Source organism: Gymnodraco acuticeps, unplaced genomic scaffold (genome assembly GCF_902827175.1).
Source record: "Gymnodraco acuticeps unplaced genomic scaffold, fGymAcu1.1, whole genome shotgun sequence".
Taxonomy (NCBI): domain Eukaryota; kingdom Metazoa; phylum Chordata; class Actinopteri; order Perciformes; family Bathydraconidae; genus Gymnodraco; species Gymnodraco acuticeps.
Window position 1 is genome coordinate 81,070 of NW_022991188.1, and position 17,922 is coordinate 98,991.

At 40.2% G+C, this 17,922-nt stretch overlaps 1 protein-coding gene across 1 annotated transcript in view; it reads right to left on the reverse strand.

The window, feature by feature from the left end:
* The window catches only part of LOC117561190 (E3 ubiquitin-protein ligase HECW1), a gene marked incomplete in the record, with an annotated part of 206,653 nt that overhangs the window by 51,266 nt on the left and 137,465 nt on the right, over positions 1-17,922 (reverse strand). Inside the window, 3 exon segments of the mRNA XM_034238491.1 lie at positions 8,240-8,338; positions 13,330-13,891; positions 16,785-17,821. Coding sequence (XP_034094382.1) covers positions 8,240-8,338; positions 13,330-13,891; positions 16,785-17,821 — 1,698 coding nt within the window.

Here is a 17,922-nt window from a genome sequence, read left to right on the forward strand (position 1 = left end):
TTTAGCAGCAGAGAGAAAATTGATTATTAAATTATTAATGTGACTAATAAAGAGCAATTTGATTATTAAGTATTATTCTGTTGATCGATGTCATTACATTTGGTGAAAAACACATAATGACTTGTTTATGACTCGTTTTGTCAAAGTTTAGGACTTGACTTGACTTGAACTTGCCCATCCTGACTTGAGACTTGACTTGGACTTGCAAAACAATGACTTGAGACTTGACTCGGACTTGAGCGCAAAGACTTGAGACTTGACTCGGACTTGCAAAACAATGACTTGGTCCCACCTCTGCAGCACAGTATAGCATAGCATGTCCCGCAGTGACAGGAGAGCAGAGAAAGGCAGATCGATCAGCGAAACAGCAGGATTTGTTTTCTTTGTCTTCAATGGCAGCCAGAAAGAAGACTTTTTCCATCAAGGAGGCATTGGACATCGTATTTCAGGACTCTCCGTCGGAAGATAGTGATCTCGTCACGCATAAAGGGGACAGTAATGACTAGTGATGGCAAAATGAAGCTTTGAATGAAGCATCGAACCACTTGGACAATTGTGTCGGAAATAGGTTCATTTCTCGAAGCTTCAGTTACAGCGACCTCTCCTGGCGAAGTGCAAGGCTGCAGTGGGTTTAACGTATCTTTGCCTTGAAAAATATTCGATGCACACACACACTAAGACTGAATATCATGTTCTATTTGCAATTAAAGATTGATAATTGTGTGTATTGGGTTATTGAGAAGAGACTAGAGAGTGCTGGACATTTTTTTGGGAGGAGAGGGCCTTTTATCAGTTATTAAAGTTGAAAAGCACTGATTCAAATACATCCATTCCGGGCTTTGAACCAGCTGCGCGGAGGACATCGTCGCATTCGGGCCTCCGGCTCTACCCACAGGGCTATCTATTCCTTAAAATATTGAACTGTTTTTATATTACTGATAATTGTCTTTTTGTTCACAACTTCTCCACATTTTGAAGTGTTTCCCGAGCCAGAACGACCTATCTTTCTTCCTGGCTTGCTCTATAATGATACTACAATTCAAATGCAATACCAACAACTCAACAGCAACAACGCAAACTATGACAACAACCCACACATTGCGCATTGTTTAGAGCGGTCATAAAGTGTTGAAGCGCTCAAATTCGAAACTGTTTCAACCTGTCAGAATCGAGACGAGGTAGTGCATTGAATCGCGTGAATGGACCGCGAACCAGTCAATTGATTCATTCAGGAAATTAAGCAGTTGCTGGTTCGGACGTCACATGCCACGTGATTTGAAGCAGTTGCTGCTTCTGACGTCATATGTCACGTGATTTGAAGCAAGCTTCGAAGCACTGCTTCTATGGAATAGGAAGTCCAGGGTTGAAGCTCCGTTCGAAGCTTCAGTGTCAAACTGCCATCACTAGTAATGACTCTGATTATGAACCTCCGTCACCGGAAAGGTATGTAATCTCTCTGTTTGTATCTATTACTTATTTATTTGGTGTAAGAGTATTCATCTGTTTTTATCTTTTTGTTATTTATTTGGTGTAAGAGTGTATTCATCTATAGTAATTTCACACACGTGACAATAACACGACGGCATCCATCTTGTGATATAATGTTCTTTCACACACTCAACAACAAACAAAGAAGATGGATGTCGTTTCTTGTTCTTGTTGTTGAAATAAACAAGACATATACATGTTGAATTTAACACGGTATTACATTACATTTCATTTAGCTGACGCTTTTATCCAAAGCGATTTACAATTATTACAATTATTACTTATATTATATATATATACACACATGCGTATATATATATATATATATATATATATATATATATATATATATATATATATATATATATATATATATATATATATATATATAACATATCAAAATATATGACAGACGGAATATTATTAAATATTGAAAAGAAAACCCTGTCTCACATAATTTACACGGTATATTGATGTTCTGCTGTTGTTGTAGAGAAATGATTTCTGATTTGAGTTACATTTTTGAAAGTACAAGCCAGAGAATTAATCTATTTGTTTTTTCCACATTTGTTTTCACAGTGAGGAAGGCGATGATGATATGGCTTCTGGATGCCCGAGTATTATGGGGAAGATGCCACCAAGGTCAGGAGGTACTGCAGGAGGTGCTCTGATGCTGGCAACAGAAGAGTGAAGACACCTGTGTACTGCAGGAAGTCTCAGGTCCCTCTGTGCTTCACTACCAAATATAACTGTTACAGGGCATGGCATGACTTACTGGAGTAATACTGTAACATTCAGGGTTTGTATAAAGTTTTTTTTTTTTTCCCAAAAAATGCTTGTTGCTCATTTTTGTTGTTGTGTGTTGCTAATTTTTTTTAAATAAATCTTGTCCAGTTGGAGTCAAATGTTTTCTAAGTTTCCTAATTAATATTGTCCAAGTAACATGCATCTCATGCAAAGAGGGAACTTCCCACACACTCCACCCACACACACACCCCCACTTAATTATTTTTTTATGGAATGAATACCTATAGTGATAATTCAATGTTATACAATGATTTTTACAGTCTGGTACCTGAAAAAGGTTAAATGGCACTGATGGAACCAAATGTACCCAAATGTGCCCAAAGCTTAGTCCGCTTGGACTTTTTTTTGCTAAATCTCTTTAAAAAAGGTAAATTCTCACTTGTTTTGCCTCAATCTTGATACAGGGTACTTATTATATGTTATACTTTGGATTCCTAAAGCTTTTAGGCTACTAACGCATCATTGGATCAGAGCTCAATTTTGAGTCAATAATTGTCCCGAGATATTTGTATGATTGCACAAATTCTACTTTCTGATTCTGGATTGTTAAGACTTCATGTATGTGTGTGACGCTCCTATGATGTGTTAATTTGTGCAATAGCTGCTGGGATAAAACTGTTTTTATACCGCTTCGTTCTACTCCTTGGGACAAGTAACCTCCGGCCCGAAGGAAGAAGCTTAAATTCTGAGTGCAGAGGGTGAGAGTCATGGTCTAATATGGAGCTGGATAACCGCTTTAACTGCCTGAGGTACAGGGTCTCCAGGTTTAGCTGTGGCTCACCAATCAGTCTGCTGGACCACTTTATGATCTGACTCAGAGAGTTTCTGCTCTTTAAAGTCAGGTTCCCAAACCATGACATTAGTGAAAAAGACATAATTGACTCGATAAAAGCACGATAAAACATGATCATCATGGTTTTGTCAATGTTAAAATAGGACAGTTTCCTAAAACAGTACAAATGCTGGTGCCCCCTTTTGCGCACAGCTTCACAGTTTGGATCAGAGCTACATTTTGAGTCAATAATTGTCCCGAGATATTTGTATGATTGCACAAATTCTACTTTCTGATTCTGGATTGTTAAGACTTCATGTTTGTGGGGATGTCTTCTAAAATCAATGATCATGTCTTTGGTTTTGCTTATGTTCAGTTGTAGATAGGACTCCTCACACCACCTGACAAAGTCGTCAATGACAGGGCCGTGGCTGGTCTCATTGTCCTGGAGCCTACTAACAATTACAGCGGCATCTGCATACTTTAAAATTGTCCTATTTTCCCTCCTACTTTGACACATATTAGTGTACAGTATAAATAATAGTGGCGAAAGGACACATCCTTATGGGGAGCCAGTGGAGGAGTTGACTTGATCAGATAAGATCCCATTCACCCTCACTCTTTGGTTAAAAAAATCAAGAATCCAGCCCATAAGATTATTGCTTATTTCAAATTGTTCTAAAAGTCTGCCAATTAGAATATGAGGTTGAATTGTGTTAAAAGCAGAGGAAAAATCAACAAATAAAAGTCTAGCATGAGATCCATTTCCCTCCAAGTGTTTAAAAAGTAAGTTAAATAAGGTGACGGTGGCATCCTCCACTCCTCTGTGTGGCCTGTAAGCAAACTGCATGGGATCGAGTGCATGCTCAGTCTTCCTTAAGATTTCTGCTCTGACTAGTTTGTCCAATGTCTTCATTATAATTGATGTAAGTGCAACTGGTCTAAAATCATTAAGAGTTGTGGGGCCTCTGGATTTGGGAACAGGGACTACCACAGCATCCTTCCAAACCTTTGGCACGTGCTGTGTCTGTAAAGACATAGTAAAAAAGGTACATTTAGAACAGATAAAAAAAATGTGTGATTAATTTGCGATTAGTCGCGATTAACTATGGACAATCATGCGATTAATCTCGATTTCATATTTTAATCGACTGACAGCTCTAATTATAATATAATAAGTACACTGTATCAAGATTGATGCAAAACAAGTGACATTTGACCTTTTTAGAGAGGTTTAGAAAAACCCACCTCTGGGGTCATTTGGGTGTATTTGCCATATCTCTGGAACTCATTGGTCGATTTTGGAACCGTTAGAGCCAATAGAATCGAGGGGGGGTTCCTAAATCCACTTAAACTTTACCATTGAGGATTGAGAGTGATGCGCACGCAGTTTGCCCAAACCGAAAGCTATTAAACAAACAGACGTGCAATCACCGCTAAATCCACTTTAATACAGGGGTATCTCCTCTTGCACTTTATATATCTCTTGTATCTTCTCTTGCACTTTATGTATCGTTGCTGCTATATTGTATTGCCATGTCATAAATAATTGTGTATGCTGCTCTTGCTCTTTTGCACTTTTTGCATTTCATGTATTTGTTCTTGCTATGTTTGTAAATGTCATTTTCTTAAATGTTTTATGTGAGGGACTGCGGATGAAAAGTAGCTCAAAGCTAAATACGGCATATTTACACTTGGTACATTTATTGTTTTAAGTGTTCATTCATGTGCAATGTCCCTACCAAATAAACAATTAAAATAAAAATAAAATATTACGCTCTATATGAAAACTACTCTTATTGCCATAAATGTTATGATCGATTATCAGTAACCATTTCAAAGTGACACAGAGACATTGGATTAACCTTCAGCAGCGTTTATATGCATTTTAATGCCATTGAACATAACTTTTGATCAGAAAACAGCAAAAGTAAGACGTATTTTAGGTAAAAATTGTTCATATCGTCAGTTAGCTGAGTTTCTTCCCGTTAAGTGGGTATGACACATTAATAGGTTGTTAAATGTTAAGAAGCCCCGAGACACAGTTTCTTGAATATTGTTGTCTTTTGCCCCCGCCGGCGGACAAGGGTCAGGTCTTGGGATAATGTCGGACTGTTTTGCCGTCGGTGACGAAGAGAGTCGGGCCTCAGAATAGATACATGTAAGAGTAAGAGATGTAACACCTTACATCACTTTTTGCAAAAAAACTCTTGCAAAATTACGTCTCTGCCCACTTTTTGGGGAAATCTATTTGAATTGGCGGTAAATACGAATATGCTTGAGTTAGCTGGTTAACGTAACATCCAATGCCCTAAACTGTTTAACTTTTATTTTAATTATTGAGAATGCTCGCAATCATTCTGCAAAATAATACAAAAAATACGGGGGGTAGCCTTTATACAAATGTGAATGTCTAGTTTAAAGCAAACAAATTAGCGATTAGTGATTTTAGCACGATCACTAGAGTTTAACTGATTATTTGTTTTATTTCCAAGCGTGCTATTCTAGCTGAGCATAAAGACTGGAAGCACTGGGAAAAAAATGTGCTTACCCAAAGATAATTAAAAATGTATCACAATATCATTATACATCCACTCAGCACTGTTTTGGTCTCAGAACAGCAACAATGGTCCTAAACCTGGAAAACCTCAATGTTTATGACAAGGTGCCCGGCTGGCAAAATGTAGTTCCCGCCTAATTTTCCCCTAACACCATAAAGGTTAAATTAAACAGACTGATTGTTGTGTTTATATTTTCAGGATTATAAATGCCTGCTTTATGAATATAGAGCCAACAGGTCAGTAGATGATTCTGTCAACATGGCTCTTCACTTCCTCCTTCAGCACCTGGACACAGCAGGCACGAGTCTACCTACAGGTCGGAGATCAACCATCTTGTGACCTGGTGCAGGGACCACAACCTGGAGCTCAACGCTCTAAAGACAGTGGAGATGGTTGTGGATTTCCTGGGGACCATCACCAAGGACCTCAAGTGGGAGCAGATGTAGCTCCCTCACCAAAAAAGCCCAGCAGAGGATGTTCTTCCTGCGGCAGCTGAATAAATTCAACCTGCCAAAGACGATGATGGTGAAATTCTACACCGCCATTATCAGTCCATCTTCATCTCCTCCATCACCATCTGGTACAATGCAGCTACAGCAAAGGGCAAGGGCAGACTGCAGCGTATCATCCGCTCTGCAGAGAGGGTGATCGGCTGCAATCTGCCCCCTCTCCCAACCTGCCCACCTCATGGTCCTGAAAGCGTTCAGGTCGTGGAGAGATGGCAGATTGCGGCCAACCCCACCCACCCTGGACACAACTTGTTTACCCCGCTCCCCTCTGGCAAGAGGCTGCGCTCAATCAGGACCAAGACCTCTCACCGCCTGAACAGTTTATTCCCCCTCTGCTACCGGCCTCATTAACAAGGCCCAGGAACCCCACTGTCACAGACTTTGATCCACCCCAGAAAAACATTATGCATTACATTAAAGGTCTCCTGCTATACTATTTATAGGTCTCAGATATATACAAATATATAAAAAACATGTCTATGGAGTGTTTTGCTCAAAATACCCCTCTATTTCAGCCCTGTTAGAGAAGTGCTGATTCTGGGTCCGTAGCTGCTCATGCAGGATAATTCTACCCAGATACACAGCTAAATGCTGCCGTGATTAAATGCCATATCATATTCAAAACGACATCAAGGATTATTTATGAAATAGAATGGAGCTCAAATGCTTTTTCTCTTGCAGATTTAACACGAGGTGACTACCTTTTTATATCCTGCTTTTTTACACATACTCTCTCCAGTACAGCGTTAGCTCTGAGTGTTAGCGATGCTTGCTAATGTAAACATAGACCATATTACTTCCAAAACACGTCGCACATTGTTTCTGATAGCGACGTTTCTGATAGGGCCATGGGTTTAAAGCCAGCCCAGATTTCCGATATTACGTTATATCTGCAGCAATTCTGGATCAGCTCCGTAGAATCCCTGTTTTTAGAGATTTGGGTACGGAAGAAAAGAGAGAGGGTTTTGTTTTTTGACACTTTTTGAGTCCCCTTGGGGACTGGGGACACTGGGGACACATATTTATGTATTAAAGACATCAAAAAGTGCATTTTGCATGATAGGAGACCTTTAATGCAAACAATATATTGTTCTTTTTAAAAATGTAAATCCTGCACATGTTGCACATTTCTTCTCCACACTACCTCTTTAAAGAGCAGCACAGCTCTCCGCATTTGGTATAATACTTTTTAAATAGTTTTTTAAATAGCTGTCATAACACTCCAATTTTTATTTAATTGTGTTTTGCTACGTATTCTTCTTTCTGTGTCTTTGTATACACATACCAAAGCAAATTCCTTGTATGTGTAAACCTACTTGGTAATAAAACTGATTTTGATTCTGATAGAGAAACAGAAATAAGTCCCTCCAACTTTATTTGCTCCCCACAAAATGTGTATTGAAAATATATTGCATTAAGGACACTGATTAGTGAACTTGAGTTGGATGATGATGCAACAAAAAAGTGGAGTTTGGGCCATCCGGTAGCTGACCTTCCTGCTCTGCATCAGCGAAAAATAAGCGTGCAATTCAGCCTTTTGAAAAGTTGAATGCAGATACAAACATGGACCAAGCAGAACAGAGCAGCACAAAGTAGGGCTGGGCCAAATAGTGATATTCTATCGATATCGTGCTATGAGACTAGATATCCATTAGATGTTCTATCATATTGTTAGATATTGTCTTTTCCTGGTTGTATATACGGATTTTTTTTTATTTAACTGACTTGTTGCTTTTTTATTATTTGCTTTTCCCCACTTGGTCAATAACTTGGACAAATTGTGTTAATATTTTGTGAAAGCATCATTGATCAAACCTTCAATATCGTCACAATATCAATATCAAGCTATTTGATAAAATAGCTAGGAATTGTTCTTCATATCACCCAGCCCTATTTTAAAGCAATACATCTAAACTTAAATAGAAGAGGAGTGCAAGGAGGGAGGATAAAATGGTGACGGTAAACACAGAAAAGATGGAATATGTTTGTAAATCAAACTGACATGGCAACATGCAGTTGATTGAAACACACAGCCACACTGACATCAAACTAAGGTGTAGGGATGGGACTCCAAAGTAAGACTATGAGGTGTTAGTTCTTACTTGGAGGTAAGGCTTGGTCAGTGGCAGCAGGAAAATGGTTTAGGTCATGGCTGGGTCGCAGGACTGGAAGATGGCCAACAGGAGGGGAGGAGCCTAAGCCTACATGACATCAGAGAGAAAGTACACCATAAATAACAAAAATGCTGGGGATACACTATACCACCATGGTTTTCAGTAATCAAGGAGACCAATAAATATTTGCAAAGGGGCTGGAGGGAGGGGGGGTAGAGTGACAGAAAGAGAGAGTGTGTAGTGGGCCGTGTGACCACAGAAGAGTGTCTCTACTAACACAGTGACAGTAACACTTTTGCCGGTCTGTGTTATATATGTCCAATGTATACAATTCCAGTATCCTCACTTCACTGCATTTCTATAAATGATGATAAACAAAACAGTACAAGCAAAAAGACTGGGTATTTTGTCACTCTAGTGCAGGGGTAGCTTAGTCACCCGCAGGGGGAAACGTGAGTCGCCCGCGGGGCATGTTCTAAAAATAGCTCGCCAAGCAAATCCAAAATGTAAAAAATAAACAAAATAAAAAAGGAAATGTAATTAAAGGAATCTTCCCTCTGCATAAACGAAACCTCAATCATAGCGAGCTCTATCTACTTACTACAACTCTATATCTATCCAACACCCCTCCTCCCCCCACCCCCACAATGAATATCGACCAATCACGTTCTTGCTTGATTTGCGGGACCAGCGTTGCAGTCGGGAAGAAAAGCAATGTGGAGCGGCAGCTCACCGCTGATTTTCCTTTTGGCAGAATCTACACAACACATCAGCCCCATTGAACAGCCTATCATGCCAGCCTATGCAACACATGAGGGGCAGAGTTTTACTCTGTGTGTTGCAACTTGCATATATATTTATTGCACTTGACGCACACACACGCATGGCGTAATTTCCACTGGGGACAGGGGGGACATGTCCCCCGCTCTTTTCGAAATTCCGTTTGTGTCCCCCACTTTACAAATATGTTTATTATTATTTTTTAATGCAAGCCGTCATCGCCACGGAGGAGCACACAGCCTCTGAGCGAGCGAGACAGAGGGAGAGAGAGGGAGAGCGAGCGAGCGAGAGAGCTAGGGAGGGAGGGAGGGAGAGAGAGAGAGAGGGAGCTAGGGAGAGCACACCTTTGTCTATTTAATATAGATAAAGTAAGAAATCATTCCAATGTGTCCTATAGGACAGTAAACAAAAAAAAAAAACTGTTTAAAAGGGGAGTGATTAGTAAAATATGCATACATAAAAATAAAGAATGCTAACTAGGTAACATAAGATAAGAATAAACAAGTTTAAATGTTTTGTTATTGGTTGTGATCATATTCTAAAGATGTTTGGGTTATTGAAAAGTATACAGCTCCCTTTCATATGAGTGTTGAGAGCTGTATCCATAAATACATTTTGTGCTCAAAGTGCACCAGATTGATGCATTTCACTTCAACATTTAAAAAAAAATCATGCCCCTGGACCCGATGTGAGGTCTACCCCCAAATAAAGCAGATTAAAATAATTAAATTGAATACATGTTCTTTTAGTAAACACTGAAAATGGGTCCCACAGACCCAAACAGCACACAAAGATGTGCTGTGGGATTTTCAGTATGCTAAATATATACACTGCAAAAAACAAAAAAAAAGGAGTAAAAGTAGCCCCCGACTTGTTTTATTTTTTGAAAGTAGCCCTCACCCTAAAAAAGGTTGGTGACCCCTGCTCTAGTGTCTACCATTGAGATGTTTATTGCAACTACAGCAATATCTATCAGTGGTGTTGGTAGTCTATTACTCCTGACGTGTAAACCAATCAGGTGGTGCATTGTGGACACTGAATGTGACTAAAGACATAGATAGTCCGGCTGCATAAGAGCCTATGTAGTGAACCTTTATTGATTTATTATATCAACAAATGGGATACAAAAAAGATACAAAAAAAGTCTTAAATATCACAGCTGATATTTGGTTTGTACTTAAACAGGGTATATGCAGGAATCCTGAAGTCAAATGTAATACTTTTTAAGACCTTTTTTAAGACCCTTTCCATACATTTTAAGACCTCATCGCAACTTCGAGTTCTAACCGGTTACACACTTTACCTCACATTTACTATATACAGTATTTATTGTAATATAGCATAACTAAACAGCTTGTGATAACTCCTTATCATAATTCAGATAAAACAAAGCACAAGAGAATGAGTTGTGTGACCAACCCAATGCAAGGTTTATTAGAAAAAGAAACCATTAGATTGATTTAGGCATTGTTCCCAAGAGATAAAACAGACAGACTACTGAAGCCTCCTCTCCACATGAACTTCAACCTAATGCAGTATGCTGCATTTTTGCTTCTGTAGACACACTTTGTGCTCTTTCATTCCAGTAAAACTCCTCAGAAACCATTAGAAACCAGTATTTGACCAATAAACAAAACAATTGATAACACTTTGAACTATGAAATATATTAAACTTTGTTAAGCTTCAGCGGGGTAATGCCATATAGGAGCTCCCTCACAAATACCCAGGGGTTAAATTGGGCTGGGCTATCGTTCTTAGGGTCGATATGTGTTGACTTTACTTTAAAATAGCAGATCTCTGTGACCGGATATAGTTTTTTTTGCTTAGTGAACGTGTGTCTCTTCCTTGGAGGAGCAGCATCGTCCGGACTCCACTGCTTCTCGGTGCAGAGAGTCTGCACTGCAGCGGTGTGTTTCAGCGACGTGCAGTCAGGGGAGGCACGGATTGGCCATCGGGGGAGTCGGAACTTAAACGCCGCGGCTTTCTGGCTAGCACTTAGCATGTGGGACCGGACAGCTTTGATCCCCATCGACAGTGGTGATTCTAGAGTCTGTGGGGGCCCCTCGAACCAGCTTTCATCACCATCAGTGGCGCCCCAACACTCTCCCCCCCCCCCCCAGATCGGAGCAAGGCAACGAAACTTAAAATAAGAAGCATCATTTTACGCCGCGCTATGCATGGGGCCACCTTGAGGGGGTTTCCCGACATGTCGTTGCAGTAAATTAAAGGGTGTTTCATGTTGTCGTTGCTGTGGACCTTCTTAATACCTTGGAAAATGCCGTTTAATACTTTTTAATAGCCTTAATTTTCGCTAAATTGATTTATCAACTTTTAATACTTTTTAAGACCCCGCGGACACCCTGTTAAATCGGTCATTCTGATCCATGTATTTTCTGTCTAGTATCCCCTGGTTCTTCAGTTGCAAAATGCTGTAATATATTCACAAGCTCTCTTACTGTGTTTGTCTGGCGGCTGGTGCTGATTAGGACTTTTCCCCTGAAAGCAGCTGCCTGTAAGATACTTTTTATCTACCCCTCAACATTGCCATTTATGGGTTATACAGTCTGGCAGAGTGACTTTTTTAGTTTGTTGACTTTTTCCTTTTTTTTTCTTAAGTTTGGTTTAGTTTCTAACCTTATGCTACATTAAGGAGTCTACAACAAGTCACAGTATAACATTAATTTATTTTGCTTATGTCACAGAGAGGCACAGACACAGTGGACGAGGTTAGTAAGTGACTGGGACTGTGATAGTCAAATGCATTGCTTGTTGTGTGAAAGTGAAGAAACATTTACATCCAGCTCGTAAGCCATGGCGGGATCAGCGGTGCAGTCTGGACGCAGAGAGTGTTGGTCTACTCTGCGCCGTCTGCAGCTGGGACTGCTGCGCAAGGCTACTGTGAGACTGACCACCTGTGAGTGCTTTGGGATTGCAGAGAGGCTCACGGCAGCACCCGCTACTTGTTGGGGACAGTGACTGCAGAACAATACCTGCTTTCTCGTCAGAGTCTCCAACACAGCAGAAAAGTGTCCAATAACACCACAGAAAGACGCTAGATTTGTTGCTAGTCACTTTTAACAAAATAAGTCACGTAGAGGATTCAGAAAGTGGCCAGATTTAGGGAAAAAACTGCAAAGTTGGCAACACTCAAGCACATAACGTCACATAGGGACGTACCATAGTACATAGAGTAAGGCTGCCATCCATCACTAAGTAATACTTTACTACTTATTTGTGGACATTAGGTTTGGTTAGTTTATCATTTATTTCTTATATTGAAATATTGAATATGTTGATTTTATTTGAAACTTATTTAAATGTAATCTGTACACATTATACTAGCAATCTAAAAGTAAAGTGTAAATTAAATCAAGATAAAATGGCTTAAAAATCATTTGATATCTTTACCTAATTGTTAGTTCTTTTCACAGAAGGAATTTTTTTTAAATATTAAATGTGAAAAACTCTGTGCATAGCTCGCACATGGAAAAGAACCATCAACCTGTGGACTTTCTCAATGGCTGAAAGGGATGACTTTCTACCTTGCTCTTGAAATGATACGTTTTTTCCTTAAAAACAAACTGGATAGGTTTTGGGAAATCTGGAAAACCTTTTCCTGGAGCATAATGGTCTACAACATGAGGGAATGAAGACAATATTATTTGGGCTGTGTTTCTATTTTCTTTTCTTCTTTATTTCTTTTTCTGTTTTGTTTGTTTTGCTGATAGTACGTCAAGTCTGTCTTGTTTATTAAGTGTCATTTCTATGCACAAAAACGAAAAACTCAAAAGCTTTTGATTATAGGTCCCCAATAATTACTGACATTAACGTGCATAAGGGGTGATCCCCCCTCATGTCACAGTGAATTCCATGATACATGTTCTAATCAGAGTTACTTAATTATAAGATGAAAGTAAAACATTTGTTACAGTTTGTAAAGGCCTTGTTTAAATTAACTAAACATTTTGAATGTTATCTAGGTCACATTTAAATAAAAAAAAGCTGTATATTAAAGTAATTGGATTTACCTATAGTGCAATGGCTCATTGTGATCATATATTTACACTACACTGATTTCATTATGTTTTTAAAATGTATTTAAAATATGTTTATTCAAGTAGCGTAAACACTGTGTGAGAAGCTTGTGTTTAACACGTGTTTGCATTGAGTGGGAAGTCAGCAGTAACGTAGCCTTGCAGTGTGTGCTCACTTTATTTGTCGTTGAATAACTCATTACGGCTGGACTCATTACATTGCAGTTGCAAACAAACAATAAGAAAATAGTTTTTTATCTCACCAATGTTGTTTATATCGCTGGGCCCTGGCACAGCTGGCTCTGCCTGCTGTCCTCTCCTGGCCTCCCTCAACCTCTCTGTCCTCCTCTCTCCTCCTGCCCCGCTCACCTCTTGGCCATCTGGCAAGAGGCTGCTATCAGGTACTGACTCAAAGGCACTTTCCTCATCTTCATCTTCATCCTGGGAGGAGAACACCGTACTACCAGAGAGTCTGTTGCTGTCCACTGACGACAGGCGGGTATGGCTACAAAAGCGGCTCCTACCCTCATAGCCAGAGTTGCTGTAACATGATGTGCTGTAACAGGAAGTGCTGTAGCAGGAGGTACTGTAGCAGGATGTGTCGCAGAATTCACAGTCGTTCTCACCCTGATGTCTGAGGGTGCTACAGCCAACTCTTCTTCCTCCTCCATGACTGGAATCCCCCTCTTCGCTCTCCACTGTTGTATGTCCGCCTCCTCCTCTTCCTCCATCACCTTCCAGGAGCTGGTTTAGCTCAGAAAGGCGTTCAATTGAGAGGCTGCGTGGTAAGGAGCGACGACAGCAGGGGCCGGGACACTCTGGGACCTGGATCAGGAATATTTAGACAATTAAATGGAAAAACCAAAAGCCTAAAGGGAGACATATATGTCAATCATACTGCTATTTCTGTTGCAGTATTTGTTGTTCTTTTCTTAAAGGTCATTTTCAGGGTTCTTACACCTTTTCCAAAGTCAAAATTCAAGCACTTTTCAAGCATTTTCAAGGTGCATTTTCCAGCTTTTCAAGCAGCTTACAGCTGTTGTAAATTACATATTTTACACTATTTTTGAGGTACTTTTATGTTGGAAGTGAACATAAGTCAGAGGTAAATGGTGTACTTTTCCTCCACTACATGTACCTTTAGTTACTTCACAGATGTGGATGAATGATGTGAAATATAATCAAGTGTTAAATCAGACTTTAGTTCCACCTGGAGTAAATCCACAAGGTAATTTGACTACTCAAGACACCTGACTTATACATCTTCAAAGGAAGACTGTGTTAATTCTACAATTACATGGGATTAAAGCAAAATGTAGTTTTACTTGTATAATATTTCAATTTTATATTAAAGACAGTTTGTTTTCATCTGTTTTCAAATAAACAAAGTATTGGCTTTCAGAATATTAAACTTGTTTCGGCAAATTCAGATGATAAATACAACTTTGAAGATTGTAACAGCATAATTACAAGCAGAGAACGGACTAATGTAACATCACAGCAAGCATAACAACAGCCGGTGTTTCTTATGAGTGTTTCCCCGGTACACAAACGCAAAAATACACACACACACTCGCGAGCTTCCCCCAGACCAGTAATACAAACGAAAATGTGTCTTCGGGTCAATGTGACTGATTTCGATAGAGCAAGTTACATTTGGTTTAGGTACGAAACATACTACCAGTAGAAATGCATTGCTTTCAAAATCGCTCTGTGTCGAATCAATAGATTATATTTCGTGACTATAACACGAAATGCCGTGAGTGCTTCATCCTCTGAACACTAGTGATGGGAATTCCGGCTCTTCTTGGTGAGCCGGATCATTTGGCTCGGCTCACCAAGAAGAGCCGGCTCTTTCGGCTCCCAAACGGCTCTTCAGTTTACCACATATTATACCTTTTAATTAAATCAAATGTAGCCCTGTTTTGACTAATGATTTATATGTGTACACATATATCACTTAAATTATTCAATACATCCTTTGTACTGAAGTATTCAAAAGTAAAAATGACATGTTTAATATAAATGATTTGCTGTGGCCAATTGTTTTCATTGCATTTACAGACCCGTGTAACTCTCTGATACCACCCAATGAATGCATTGACTTGCTTGTAGAACCACGCTACACAAAACAAATAGCAACACCTATAAAAACTATTTAAAAGAAAAGGGGCTACTGTATCGACCTATATAAAGTATATAAATATAGTTTTTTTTATATAAAAAAATATAGAAGACTATATAGACCAAAAATATCCTGCATTTTAGCCATGACTCATTTCGCTCTATTTGCTCTTTCCAGCGCTGTTTTTGCAGGGGGCTGATTCTGTGAGCTGCAGCTGACCACGCCCCCCTGCAGGAGAGGGGAGCGTGCTTTGAGATCAGCTGCTGGGCTGTCAGAAGAGGGGGAGCAAAAGAGATCTCCGTCCTCCGTGTTTTATTCTTATAGAAGTAAGAAGAGAAGTAATGAGGCAGAAACCCTCCTTTTTACGCAGCGGTCCAGACATAGACATCAAACGGCGACACATATTCAGTTGCCAGTTACTTTGGCATTAGGGCAGGGATATCTAGATACTTTCCAAGGTTTGACATAATGAATTGTGCTTTTAAAGCAAGCAACGATGTTTTAAAATCTGTAATCAAAAAGCTCCTCAAAAACACTATCGAAGCAGTTCCTGCCGTTGCTACGTTAGTTCACTTCAAACAGTAACAACGGACTACTTTTCTTAGCGGATGCATGTCAATTTAAATCAATACATACAACTATTTTTTAAATCAATAAAATCATTTTCTAAATCCATAAAAGCATCTCAATTAATATTGGGAGTCATGTCGTTACTTTGTTGAGAATGTGGCCGTGTAATAAGCGGGATAATGTGCACATTGCATAATGTGCCTTCAAGCCAATCTAGATCCCTCCGCAAAAAAAACAAAAAACCGGCTCGTTTATCCCCTGCAATTATTATTATCCCTCAATCGAGTTCGCTATTCAGCTAGCAAACGTTAGCTTAAACAAACGTAACATGCAACGTTAGCCTAATCTAAAATGTTCTACTACGGCGTACCTTTCATGTGGCTCGTCAGCGCAGACTCTCGCATCGTTTTTTTGGCAAACTTTGCAGGAGGCTACTCGTGGGCTTGACCCTCGTCTTAGCCATGGCTTGTATTTGTCTTCTGCTAGCCAACGCTCGTTGAAACGGCAACCTCCTGGCACACAGTCATCTATCACTCTCATCAGAATGCCTAGGTCACACGTAACACAAACACTTGCAGGTCGCGCGCATAGCGCGGGAAGGTGCAGCGGAGCTGTTTTATGTAGAAGCGAAGCAATTATTTTCTTTTAATCTAAAAAGCGAACTATTCAGTCAGACAGCAATTTATTGTAAAAGTAAAGCATTTACATTTTCAAGCACTTTATCTCAATTTCAAGCACCATTCCCAAAATTCAAGCACTTTCCCAACCTTGAAAACACCACGTCAAATTTCAAGCATTTTCAAGGATTTCAAGCACCCGTACGAACCCTGCATTTTGAATAAATAGGAATATAGGAGTGTGAAGTGAGCTGGTACATTATTTAAGTAGTTTTTCTTGGGCCCTACATCACACTCAATGAAGTATTTTGACCACTACTTTTACTAAAACGTACATGCTTGTTACTATGGAATAACTCCAGCACATATTTTGGCTGTTCTACCATAACTCCATCATTGGCCATACCTGAGAGGGAGATAGGGTTGTATCATCCTCTTCCTCATCCTCCAGCCCCTCCTCCTCTTCGGAGGTTTTAAGTTTTGTGGAAGTGGTGTCTTGAGTGGTGCTTGTATTATCTCCCTCCCTGACCTCCTCCTCCTCCTGGCTGGGAGCTCTGTGTTGGGCAGAGCGGAGACTGTGGAGGAGGTGGTGGATCCGAATGTAGTGAGATCTGGGTGTCTCCGGCTCTCCGCAGGCCGATGCGATCACCGTCTCCAACTCTGACACTGGAAGGGAGCAGGGGCGATTTTTGCGGCGCAAAGGAGCATTAGAGTTATAGTTTGAGAAGAGGGATTCACAGGTGCAGGGGAGGCAGCTTATTTCTCCGCCCTCTGTCACCTCCTGAGCAGCCCTTTGTTCTACATCGGCCTTTTGGGAAGCGATGCTTCCCTCCATCGGGTCCTCAATAGTAACAGCCCCATTGTTTGTTGATATTTCAACAGTATTTTCAGAGTCTGGCTTTGGCTGTATTTCCTCTCCAACATAATTTTCTTCTCCAGTCGTATCCTCATGAGCTTGTGGTGCAAACGCTTCTCTCTGCTCCCCTTCTTCTTCTTCTTCTTCTTCTTCTTCTTCTTCTTCTTCTTCTTCTTCTTCTTCTTCTTCTTCTTCTTCTTCTTCTTGTTGCCTCTCCTCCCTTTCTCCATCATCTCCACTGTTCCCTTCTTGCTGTTCAGCCAGTTCCCCCTGCTCCTTCTCCACTTGTGGCTCTGTAGACAGGGGCTCCTCCCTCACTGTGCTCTCTTCATCCACAGTGTCTTGATCTTCTGGCGTTGACTCAGCCTCCTCATCCTCAGCACGGACCTCCTCAGGTGTGGAGGCTTCCGCTGTGGATGCTGTTACCACCGTCATTTCAGGGTCAGGAGGGGCATCCAGGGGGAGATCAGGCATGTCAGGTCCCACACTTAATGTGTCATCAGGAGCATCAGCAGCATGGTTGTCATTTGGTGTATTTCCCCCCTGAGGACAGGCTGACTCTATGACCAGAGAGATCTCCTCATCATCTAAGGAAAATTGAGATGTTGGTTGTGTTGAGCATATTTTTTACATTTCTACCATAAACAAGTCTGGGTCTTGACTAAACTCAGTTCTTATTTTGCCAGTG